The 12,812-nt window shown below is 48.3% G+C and overlaps 1 protein-coding gene across 18 annotated transcripts in view; it reads left to right on the forward strand.

Annotated features, from left to right (window-relative positions):
- The first annotated feature begins 12,367 nt into the window (after positions 1 to 12,367).
- CAMK2G (calcium/calmodulin dependent protein kinase II gamma) overlaps positions 12,368 to 12,812 on the forward strand; it is a 55,099-nt gene continuing 54,654 nt past the window's right edge. For 5 of the 18 annotated variants that reach the window (XM_046652889.1, XM_046652883.1, XM_046652890.1 and 2 more), the window contains exon 1: positions 12,374 to 12,530. In XM_046652889.1, coding sequence (XP_046508845.1) covers positions 12,466 to 12,530 — 65 coding nt within the window. In that variant the 5' untranslated portion in view covers positions 12,374 to 12,465. Of the gene's footprint in view, positions 12,531 to 12,812 lie in introns of all 18 variants that reach the window. The other 13 variants (XM_046652876.1, XM_046652878.1, XM_046652877.1 and 10 more) reach the window with 6 other exon arrangements.

Here is a 12,812-nt window from a genome sequence, read left to right on the forward strand (position 1 = left end):
AGGACAATAGGGAGTGGTAGGGACTATGGCAAACTGGAGAGCTCTTGTCTTGTTTAAAGGGGCAACTGTTATTCAGCTCCTGCTAATTGTTGCCAAGCAGGAACTAAGGACCAGTTTTGTTAGATCTTCCACATTATAGCAGATGTTGTCAGTTCCAGCTTCCTGGCCTTTGGAGCCCACTCTTCCCTACTGTACAGCAGACTAGATATTCTCCAGGAATTAACACTATCATTACCCCTCCTCCCTCACACCATAGCAGCTCCCAACCAATGACTGATGGGTTTAGTGGATAAAGATGTTAATGCCTTTGCCTGTCAGATGAGATAACTTTAAGACATATTCTACACCGTTTCCTGGAGTTTCCAGGGAGAATTAAGCTCCAGTTGCCCATATGGTAACTTCCTTGATAACTTTGCCTTATTGACTACCTCCCTTCCCTTCCCTGTCCCACTTCTCCACTGCCTAACTGCAATTTCCTAGGGTCACCTTCCAGATAAACCACTTGTAACTGAAGCCTTGTCTCAGGGTCTGCTCTAGGAGAAACTAACCTAAGAACACAAAATGTTAAGAAATATTTGGATTGTTTTTTAAGATTTTATTTTTTTTTCCTTTTTCTTCCCAAAGCCCCCCAGTACACAGTTGTATATTCGTTGTGGACCCTTCTAGTTGTGGCATGTGGGATGCCGCCTCAGCGTGGTTTGATGAGCAGTGCCTGTGCCCAGGATTCAAACCAACGAAACACTGGGCTGCCTGCAGTGGAGCATGTGAACTTAACCACTCGGCCACGGGGCCCACCCCAAGAAACATTTGGATTTTTTTTATGTTAAAGCTTCCCAATTAAAATTGTACATGTCAGCAAAAACAGATTTAGGGGCTTGATTTGGCCAACAGACCATCAGTTTGGGATTCCTAACATAAACTAAGACTTCATCTGTCTTTCTTATAGTACTCACCCAGGAAAGGAACACGTCTGCTAAAGCAAAGTGTTTAACAAAGAGTTTGATGAGAAAGTTCTAAGGATGGAGACTTGTGCCTTGTGGAAATGACGGCTTAAAATACAGGGAATTAGAGGGGGCTCAGCGATGATGAATGTTGCTGCTGGAACAGCAGCTCCTGACCATGGCTCCCTGCTGTGAGCCTCTTCATTTGAATCCAGCCTTAGCAGCCACCAGGATAAGTCACAAGAAAGCCCCAGGGGAAGTCTCAGAGCCCAAGCAGAACCAGCAGCTGCCCACACCAAACTGGTTCTGCAGCAAGAGTGACAAGCCAGGGCCTGCTTGCTGCAGAGTCCTCAGAATCAGACTCTCCTAGTCGCCAGTCTGCAACAATCCCTGGGGCCACAAGACAGCTGCTGTTCTGCACAATCTTAGCCAGCTCGCCTGGCCTCTTGGTGCAAGAAAAGGTCTCAAGATTGTGGATGTGAGGAGCTGGAGCGGGGTGCAGCGAGCCCCCTCCCCGGTACCTCTAGCCAAGCCAGCTTTCTAGGTAGTCATCCAATTCAACCACCCAAAGTGCTGACCGGAGATACGGTCATCCTGGTGCTGCATAGAGGAAGACATGGCAGGCCCAGGAGGGTGGAGGGCTGCATCTGGCTGGGATGCCCAGACAGGCCCACGGGTGACAGGCAGCATCTATGCCCCAAGCTGTCTCGTGGTGTTTGCAAAGCCTGTGCTATTTTAGATTCTTTTGTCATCATTGCAGCAAACTGGACTGGAGGATCCTGAATAAAAGGGAAAGAACTGGTTTAGCAGAGCTAGGGTTGTGCAGGTTGCTTTGCCAACTTGGCACCATAGTACCAGGCAGAAGAGCCTTGTGTCAATGCTTCTGAGGCTCAGGACTGGGTTAGGATTCCAGCAGCAGCTTCAGTGCAACTTGTCAGACAAAAGAGGCAAAGAGGAGAACTTTGAGGTTCAGGGCAAGCAGCTATAATTCCCATCTCAAGAATAACCATGACAATAATACTTTATTATAAATGTGTTTTATAGCATATAAGATACCTTCATAGACATGATCTCACTTGGTCTTTACCGCATGCAGTCCTATGAGGCAAGCAGGTATTATTTGTCCTGCTTTAAGTATAAGGAATCTAAGTCTCACCAAAGTGAGTGACTTGCCCATGGTCAGTCTTTAGAAAGCGACAATGGCAGAGCTTCAATCAGTTGCAGAAGGGGGTTTGGGAATGTAGCCCTGCACATCTAGAGGTCTTTGTAGGAAGAAGGAAACTCAGGGAGAGAGGAGGAGCCTTGCTTGGCCTTCTGCTGGTGGCCCCAGGGAACATGGGGCTTCCTGGATCAGCAGCTGAGGAATGGACCCACCCACAGATCCTGTTGGTGGTCTGGCAATACAGGGTGATCACAGCAGAATCAGGGCAGTTTTGTCTCCTCTCTTAGCTGGTGGGTGTGAAGGGTTTTTCTTTTCCCCTCATGCTGCCCCCTGAGTCAGCTCTCTGGCCTTGCCCTGGCATGTCCTGGGCCCCACGCCCAGGCAGTGAGGAGGCTGGCAGATTGCCCAGGGAATGCTGCTGTCTTAACTCAAGCCAAGTCCTAGTTAAGACCCCCTTCCCAGAGGCAGACCAACAGTGGCTTCGTTGGGACCTGTGACTTTTATGTACCGGGTGAGTCCCCCTCACCCCTTGGACTTCCTGGCATAGGTGGCATTGGGCACACGCCTTTACCTGAGGGCTACAGCCCAGGAGGGGATGCAGAGACCAAATACATGTTATAGACTGGCTGAGCTAGGCTCCTACCCTAGAGCCCTGCTTGGGTTTCTGGTCACATCCAAATAGCTAGGGAGGGAGTTGCTTTTGGACAGAAAAGGAGGAAAGAGAGCCAAGACTTCAGCCTGAAGCTGCCTCAGCTGTTTCTGGGGCTCTGAGTCAGAAGCTGCTTCTCAGGAATGTTGAGCACATGGGCCTCTGAGCCCCTTGTCCAGGCACAGTGGAATGAACAGCTGGGGTATGGAGGATGTTTTACCTTTCTCTCTCTTCTCTGAGGACATCTCTTTCAGAGAAACTCCACCACAGGGCAGATTGAGGGCTCATCCTGGAAGACCCTGGTCATCTCCTCCAGGAAAAAAGCCTCCCCAGACCACCTCAGCCCCCAGGGATTGACACCAGCAATGACTGCCTGCAGCAACGAATTTGCACTTATCAAAATGCTGCATTGCATAGATGTCTCTCTAGTTATCTTATCTCCCCAACTCTGTTCTAACTTCCTGGACCTCATGTTTCTGGGCAAAAAAGGATGCCTTGAACATAACGTTCATTTGATAAATATATTGATTGCTAATCTGAGAAAAAGGAGCAAAGAAAAGACAGAGGCAAAGAGAAATCAGTGAGAAATCCAGCTGTCTGGGTCACACCCCAAAATCTGGGGACTCTGCTTCCCTTGCCAAGCAAAGCTTCCAGACCACTTGAAGAAAGGAGAGCAGAAAAGCTGTGGTGAGGTGGCCTGGCACTTCCTCACCCCTAGCACCCACTCTAATTCCAGATGCCCTCAGATCTGCCAGGAGCTGCTGGGAATCCTTCCTCCTTGAGAGAGGAGTGGGGCTCTGCAGTGATTCTCCAAACATGGGCAAAGGTTCTTTTCTCTACCTTTTGCCTTTATTTGCTTTCTCGTAAGCAGGTAGATATCCCATAGGATAATCCCCAGTGAAATGAGACAGAAGGAGAACTAACCCTGGAACAGAAATCATGTCAGCACCTTATCACACAATACGATAATTTTAGGTTTAATTGTCTGCATACTTCCTTAGATCATAACAGCTGAAAGGGCAGGAACAGAGTCTGTCTTGTTCACCAAGCAAGTCCCAGAGTTTAGATGCTACATGGTACACAGCAGGCGCTCGGTAGGGTGCTTTATACATGTCTGTTGATTTGGCTAATTGAGGGGCATCTGGAAACTGCCAGTACACTCCTGCTATCTAGCTGCCATCAGCAACTTTTATTCTGGAGCTAACTCATTCCCGGTCCAGGAATCTGATGATCTATTGAAAAAAATTGAAGCCAGGGACACTGATAGGCTGTCTCTGGGGCCTTGGGTTCTAGGATAGACAATGTTGGAAAAGATTCCTGGGGTGGAGTCCGCTGAGTAATCTACAGCCCTGCTGGCTCTCTACAACCAGGCCTACCGCGGCCTCTAGTGGACAAGCAGAATCACTGTCCCTTTGGGGTAGAGGTCCAGCTTCCTCATCTCTTTGCCCCCAGGATCTCCAGGTTCTCCATCCTTGGACCCCGAGTCAAAAGCACACAAGATGGCACTACTAGCAAGATGATGGACGATTTCAGAACAATAGACCAGCTATCCAATGACCAATCCATTAAAAAGTACCCATTATGTACAGTGCATAGCACTCTGATGAAAGCTATAAGGAGAGAGGAGAGAGGGAGATATAAGAATAAGACAAGGGCTCTGCCCTTAAGAAACCTATGATCTAACTAAAAAGATAAAACTAAAATTTTTAAAAATCAAACAGCAAGCCCATAATCAGGTGCTAAACATTTCAAGAGCTGACTTCAGAGAATCAGCGCAACCTCTCTGTGCCTCAGTTTTCTCATTTGGAAAATGGGGATAATAAAATATACCTTGCAGGGTTATGTAAAGACTAAAATAATATGATGGGGAGAAAATATGGCACTATGTTGTTGTTTTTCACATAACCTACATTCATCATAAAAAATGTAGAAAGCACATTTAAGGAAGAGAAAAAAGTTCACACTAATACCACTACCAGAGATAAGTACCGTTAATCTAATGACGTACATTCTTAAGCATGTTGAGCACGTCTGTAGAGGCAGAGGCATTCTGAGAATGGTACGTAATCACAAGATTGGCTAGAATTACAGAGGATCTAGAAAGTTATACATGAGCTTTCTTATTTAATTCTGAAGAAAACAGTATTTCAGCAAAATGTGACCTACTGAAAGTGATATTGTTTCCTGCAGATCTCTGCCTCTAAGCTCACCTTAGCAGAGGGGCCTTCCTCGAAGACCCTGTATTAAATAGCACCCCTGTCACTCTCCACCCTGCTTCCCTGCTTTATTTTTCTTCATAGCACTTATCACTGACATATTAAATACTTATTTGTTTGTTTATGGTTTGTCCCTCTCACCAGAAGGTAGGCTTCCTAAGGGCAGAGACAACATATATTTTGTCCACTGCCATATCCCCAGCACTGAGACAGTGCCCTGAAAAGAGTAGGTGTTTGATTAATATTTTCTGAAAGGATGGAAAGAAGGAAGGAAGGAAGGAAGGTAGGGGAATATAAAATGGAGTTGGTAAAGTTAGGAGGGCTACTGCAGTATCTCTGGAGGGTGAGGTAGGCCCAGTCTAGGATGGTGGGAGGGAAATGGAAAACAAGGAATGGATACAAAGACATTAAAGAGGAAAATATACTGGTGTTGGTTCCTGACAATACATGTATGTTATTACATATTATGATAATAATAACTACCATTTATTTAGCATCAGGCATTGAGCCATTCACCTATAAAGATTATCATTAAGTTATTATAACAACCCTATAGTAAAAGTTAGCACATCTTTATTTTATGGATGAGGAACACAAAGCTCAGGGAGTTTAAGTAATTTGCCCAAGGTCACACAACTAGTAAGTGGCAGAATTCAAACCCAGCTCTGCCCCCTAAGTGAGAGAAGGGATGAATCAAAGTTGACTCCAAGATTCTAAACCTAGATCATTGGCAGGATAGTCATGTCACTGTCAGAGCCAAAGGAACTGAAGAAGAAAAGCGGTTGAGGGTGGCAAGGGGAATAATTATAATAGTTAATATTTATTGAGCCCTTACTATGCAAGGCACTCTTTTATTTTTCTTATGTACTAACAATTTACTCCTCATAAAACCCTCTAAGACAAGGACTATTTATTATCCCTATTTTTCAGATGATAAAACTGAGGCACAGAGAGGTTATAGAATCTGCAGGCTCCCACAGTTAGTAAGAGGCACAGCCAGGACTTAACCTCAGTGTTCTTAATCACCATGTCATATTTGGGGGTACAGCAGGACATTCAAAGGGGAATTTCTGGTGGCTAATCATCTATAGACCAGGTCTGGGAACTAAAAGCCTCTGTAGTCCAGAAAGTTGGACACTGGTCCTTCCTGAGGTCCATCCCTGCCTGGCCTATGAGCCCACCCACAGTCAGACATTATTTATGTCTGGTGGGAGCCCAGCTTTATGTCCTGTTTCTCCCCTCTCCATACCCTCCCTTCCAGCTCACCTGACCACCCAGTTTCCCAAATACCTGCCAATCCCTAAGTATTCACACTCTGTTCTCCACCAACAACGCCCCCTCTCTTCCACCTCCATCCTCAAATATCCTTCCCCTCCTTCCATCTCCTCCATTTAAGTCTTTTCTGATTGTTTCAACTAATCTGATGGCTCTTCCTTTAAAAGTCAGGCACTTTAGACATAAGGGTACCAGGGTGAACATGAACAGACACGGACCTCAAACACATGTAAGATTTACTTGGGACAAGTGCTTTGAAGAAGTGATGGATGGAACTTTGGGGGCTGTCATTACAGGGATTTGATCTGGTCAAGAGGTCAGGGAAAGCTACTCTGAGAAAGTGACACCTGAGCAGGGAACTGGAGGACATGCAGAGGTGTGAGAAACGCGATTCTGGCAGCCCTTTGCACTATGGTCCTAATCTTTCCATTTGTATCGTTGCTTTATTGTCAAGCTCATCTTCTTACCTCCAGTGAGTGAAGCTCTTTTAAGGAAGGGCCTATTTCTGGCCCATATTTCTATCCCCTATGAGAGTTAGGACTGAAACTTATTCAGGGCAGGGAGATATTGCCTAAATGGATTGAGGGGACATTGGCTGTTCTGCAGAACCCCTGGGCATACCACCCCCAGAGCCCCTGGCATGCTGAAAGGCCATCCTGGGCCCATCTCCAACACCCTCCTTTGAGTAGACAGGGAACAGTGTCATTTCCAGCCCCAGGCCCAGTTTTATGTCTGCTCTTGGTGAAGGTATCTTGTAGCATTAACCTGGGGTTTCAGGTCTTATGCCTTTGTGAGCCTGGAGGCAGCCTGCCCTTTTGACCTGTAGAGTTTGGAAGGAGCACTAGGGTGGTTGTACCAGAACAGTGGTGTTTATTAGGGCCTCTGGGTCCTATTCTCCTACTGCTTCCTCCCTTGCCCACTGCACTTCTGTCACACCAGCCTTCTTTCCGTCTCTTGAATATACCTTGGCCATTTTTATTTCAGGCTTTTTCTGTGGTTCCTTACATCAGGAATGCTCTTGTCCAAGATCTTCAAATGACTGCCTCCTTATCATCACTTAGGTCTCTCTTAAAAGTCGCTTTCTGAGAACAGCCATGTCTGAACACCTCAGTTAAAGCAATTCTCTATACCCCACCACCCACTCTCTATTCCATTGCTTTATTTTGTTTTCTCTGTAGAACTTACTCCAGTCTAAACTGACCTCTTTTTAGATTCATTGCCTGCCTGCAAGCATGGAAGTTCCATGAGGGCTGGAATTTTGTCAGATTGTTCTCTTCTGTTTCCCAAGGGACAGGAATAGACAAGGTGTTCAATGAAATGAAGAAATGAATGAATGAATGAGTGTCCGCTCTGAGTAAGTGCCTGGATTCAGGACTGGGACTAGATTGGGGCAAGTACACACTGAGTTTAAGATTCCAATATAGATCCCATTGGTGGTATGAGCACATCTGAATTGAACGCCCGTGCAATTTACTGCCCCCTCCCCATATCCCTTTCTATTCATTTCCCTTCAATCACATCATCCCAGCTCTACCACATATTAGCTGTTTGCCCTTAGACAAATTACTTTGCCTTTCTAAACTTCAGTTTCCTCTTCTGTAAAATGGGGCTGATGGCTCTTCTACTCACAGGGTGGTGGCGAAGATTAAATGGAATAGCTTATGTAGAGGGCTTATTGCCTGTGCCTTTCGTGTAGCAAGCTCTCCCTAAACGTTAGCTACAATTGTGGTTTTTATTATCTTCACCACTTCTCTCTTGGTCATTCACATTCCTCTCACTTTCCTGTCCCTCTCTCCAGCACCCTGTTTGCCTCAGGTCTGCCCACCAGGGGGCCCCACATGCCACTCTTCCTCCATTGGCCATCTGTTGGTGTGGGTAGCCAGCCTCTTACCTCAGTACCTCCCTTTTTCCTCTGATGACAGCTCTGTCACCTCTCCACTGCTGTTCTCTCTTCATTCAAAATATCTCAGCCCCTTGTCCCCAATACTTCATTCATTCCACAAATAATTATTGAATGCCTACTATATGCCAGGCTCCATGCTAGGTGTAGAGGATACAAGTAGAAGGATCAGGTACCCTCTGTCTTCAAGGAGCGCACAGTCTATAGGGGCATGCTGGAGGGGCAGAGAGGCAGAGGGAGTCCTCACCTGGATTTGGGGGTGGGAAGGCAGGAGTCAGACTGCCCTTTGGAACCAGCCTTCTAGCTGGAAGTTGGAAGAGAGTTCCTCCCTGCCAGCCCCTCAGCCCCTTATTCCAAATACCCTGGCTCCTCACATTACATACTCCTACAACTTCTACAGCTCCTGAATTTGTGAGCTCAACTCATCCTCAGCACCTCAGACTCTATTCCAAATACCTCAGTTCCTCATACCAAATGCTTCAGCCCTCACCTCAAATATCCTGTCTCTCACCCCAAAATCTCATCCCCTACGCCCAATCCTTCAGGAGCTCAGCCCCTCACCTTAAATACCTCAGCTCCTTTTTAAAGAAATACTGCAGTTACTGATTTAGTCTGTGGTTCTTAATGCTTTTTTCAGCTCTTAGACACAGGAAGGATAGGGAAACACTTCCACTAAGGACAATGGCTCAATTGGGAGTAGTTCTCACAGGGAATGGGGTGTATCAACTTATCTGTGCATGGTCGTGATTTGATGTGTCTTCTAGGAGAGAGACGGGCATCCCTCACTCACTACTAGTTTGTGGATTGCTTATTTAAATATTTTACTTTGTCTTTCTCACTCTTTTTTCCTATCTCCATTATCACATCTTCTCACTGGTTTCAAATGCTTCACCACTAATAATTTTCTCAGTCCTTGGAGAAAGGCCATGACCTCATCATCCCTAATTCTCAAAAACTAGTCATAGAATCTTAGAATTGGAGGGGACCTCAGAAGCCACTGTCCCAGTGGGTTTCAAACTTTTCAGAGACGTTTTTTAGCCAGGGACTATTTTTTTCAACAACATCTTATGTGAAACCCCAATATATATGTTGAGCAGCTGCTGAGGCATGACCATATAACCCATAGGGTTATGTGGAATATGGATTGAAAACCACTCATGGGCATGAGACTGAATTCTCTTCAAATTTATTTTACAACATCCCCTAACAAGCAGGTAACTGTTTTTGTGTCCAAGAGTGTCATCCCCCTTGCATTTAAATACCTCACTTTCAACTGCCCCATTTCCCTCAGGTTTGAAGAATAAGTACCTTTATACTCTAAAATTGCATTCCAAAATTAGAGAGGGAAGCTTCTCTCATTCAGGAGGCAGTCCCATGGCATAATTTTTGGAGCCTTCAAAGAGAAAGATCAGCAGAATGATGGAGAGTCCCACTGAATGGGGCCTAGGGCATCATCGATTTCCTGTATGATTCCCTGTTCCTGGTGCTACGGGCACAGCCTGAGTGCTGGCGCTGCCCAGGGGACCAGCTGCAACCAGAAGAGAGCAGTTCAAGGACCCCATGAGGTTGCCACAGATACTGATGCACAGGGAGCTGGTGAACTCATTATTATTTTTAAGTATTTTCCCTCTAATTGTTGTGGGGTAGCTCTGGGTTGTGTGAGTGCTACAGCAATCGGGATCAAGGAGGGTGTGTACAAGGGTGTGTGTTTGTGTGTGCACACAAAGGTGTTTATAGGCTCCAAATTGCCACTGTGGCCATGTCAGAGTGTAAGCTATTGAGAGAAGCAGTGAAGAGGGAGAGAGAAGTGGGGTAGACATAGAAAGGAAAAAGTAGAGAATGATTAGAAGTTTCCTTCTAATTGTTTACATTCTAATTTTCCACTTTATTTGCATGTTTTGCAAAGTAAGAGGCAGTGCCAAGCACATAGTAGGCAGTTGATAAATACTTGTTGAAAGTTGGCTAGCTCCACTTACATAGGACTATGAGTCATCCTTGAGGCTTCACCCCAATGTTTTTCTCATCACTCTTCTTTTCACCCAGAGACTCGATGCAAAGTGCTTTATATGGTTACCCTAAAATACCCAGTGCGGAACCCTCACCCTCAGCAAGGAAGATATCCACTTCAACAGTGGGCACATGAGAGAGGTCAGAGTTGTAGTCCTGTTTTCACATTTTCACCTGGGGCACCCTAGGGGACTCCATGCAGCCCTAGTCTATGCTTGTTTTGACCTCTCTCCGTCTTCTCACTCCACCTTACATTAATGAATATAAAGTTTCAGCATCTGGAGGTCAGGAACCAAGTCACCTTGAGGACTCAGGAAGGGCACATTGATGATTAATTAATATGCAGCCCCTATTTCTGGAGTGCAGACTAGTCGTTGCTTCTGCCTTTAAGGTAGATGACAGATTTACTGTCATCCCTGAGCATACTGTCTCATTGCCCTGCCCCATGCTGGGACTTGGAACCAGGCTCTCACCCCAGTGCTTCAAGACAGGAAGTGGCCTTACTCCTCAGTGCCTTACTTCCTGTTGCCCTGGGGAGGGGTGGGGCATAATGTTCTGTCACCTCAACCCTTTCCTTCAGCCCTCTCTGCCCTCCTCCCAGGCAACCTGTTAGTGCTTTTCCTCTCCTGTTTCCCTAATTGTCCCCATAGGTCTGGTTCTCAGACTAGCTCCCAGGGCAGTTGGGTAAGGAAAGATGGGAGCCCTCCCTGGAAGCTTTGCTCTTACCCACCCGCTCAGGGAGGCGGCCTGGGAGGCTGGGACACCTCTCAGCCTCTCAGCTGCATTCTCCCAGTGCCCAAGAGTCAGCCTACTGACAACAGAGGCCAGATTCCCAGTGGGCGTCCTGCTGTAATCAAGACTGAACTGCAGCAGTTGGCTGAGATCCGCCCTGCCCAGTTGGGGCTGGCCCTTGACTTGGGGTACAGCTACCTGGGAAGGTCAGGAACCTGCCCAGCCTGTTTCTCCTCCAAGACAGTTATGTGGCTGGGTCCTACCATCCTCTGACAGTGGGAAGAGAAGATGGGATGGTACCTCCCTCTGCCAGGGCCCTAAGGAGTCCCTTCATTCCACAAATATTTAATGAGGGTCTGGGGCTGAGAATACAATGGTGAACAAAGGAGGCAGAGATCCTGCCCTATTGGAGCCTACAATTTAGTGGGAAGGCAAATGTTAAATAATAACAGCTAACACTGTTATAATTAGGTGCCAGTACTATTCTAAGTGCTTTATGTGATTTAGCCCATTTAATTCTCACAACCCTATTTTCTTCTGTTTTCTTATCTGAAAGATAACTGAAGAACAGAAAGATTAAGTGATTTGCCCAATGTCACGCAGCTGGTAGTGAGTTGCCTAGAAATCCAAGCCCAGCAGTCCGACCCCAGACTCTTTCCATAACCATGCTCTAGCTCTACTGCCTCTCATACCAGCAAACACACAAAATGTGATGAGTGCCATAAAATAAAAACACAGGGTGCCCTGCAAGAAAATGGGGTTATTTTCTCCTTCCTTCTGCTTGCTCTTCTAGTCCACACAGCACAAAACCTTTGCTAATTATTCCCAATTCATTCCTTTCATTATTGGTCTGAAAGAGAATGTTCTCTCATCTCTAAGCTTGGAGTGCAGCAAGGCAGAGTTCCACCTGCATACTTGGCCCTGGCCTGGTCTACCTGAACAACTCGTGCCTGAAGGGTTTTATCTAATAATGGCCCTGATGCTTACACGAGTCTAGACTGTCAGCTTCCCGACGGAAGGCTGCTGAGAGCTGGCTTTGCACAGGCTGGGGGCAGAATGTGCAGTCTGACACGGGCTTTTTGACCTTGGCGTTCTCTCCACAATGTGTGAGCTGGGCTGGGTGCTTAGGACCCGCGTGTGGGGCCCGCCAAAGAACTCGGTGGTTCAGACCCCTACACGATCGCAACGCACACACACTCGCACGCACATCCCCAGCCCTTGCAGGGTCCCCCCCTGGACGAGCCCACAGGTCGCGAACCTTTCACCTCCCTCTGGGTGGCCCGGGGCTAGGACGCCCTCCTCTCAGCTCCCCTGCGCGTGCTGCCCAACCCGGGCCGCTCCCGGGGCGGGGCGGGGCCGGCGGCATAAGGCCCCTCCCCGGGGGCGGTCCGGGGGCCGGGCGGAGGGGGGCCGGCGGGCGGGCGGGCGCGGGGGTGTCCCTCCCTCCCTCGCTCTCTCCGGTAAAGTCTCGCGGTGCTGCCGGGCTCAGCCCCGTCTCCTCCTCTTGCTCCCTCGGCCGGGCGGCGGTGACTGTGCACCGACGTCGGCGCGGGCTGCACCGTCGCGTCCGCCCGCCCGCCAGCATGGCCACCACCGCCACCTGCACCCGCTTCACCGACGACTACCAGCTCTTCGAGGAGCTCGGCAAGTACGGCCCGCCAGCCGCGGCCCCCAACCCTGCCCCCGCCGCCTGGGCGCTATGCGGCTTCTCGCCCCGCCCCCCGGCCCTGCACCGGCCGCTGCAGCGCCCCCTCGGCCCGCCCCACCCCCAGCCTTTCCCGCCCGCCGCCTCCGGGGGCCCCCTCGCCCCCAGCTCCCTGTCCCGCAGCCCCCTCCGCGCCCTGCAGCAGCTGCCTGGGCTGCTGCACCGCGCGTTGCCGCGGGGACTGCAACCCACGGACCGGTCCTGGGCACCCTCCAGCCCCGCCCC

Source organism: Equus quagga, chromosome 2 (genome assembly GCF_021613505.1).
Source record: "Equus quagga isolate Etosha38 chromosome 2, UCLA_HA_Equagga_1.0, whole genome shotgun sequence".
In the NCBI taxonomy this organism is placed as follows: Eukaryota; Metazoa; Chordata; class Mammalia; order Perissodactyla; family Equidae; genus Equus; species Equus quagga.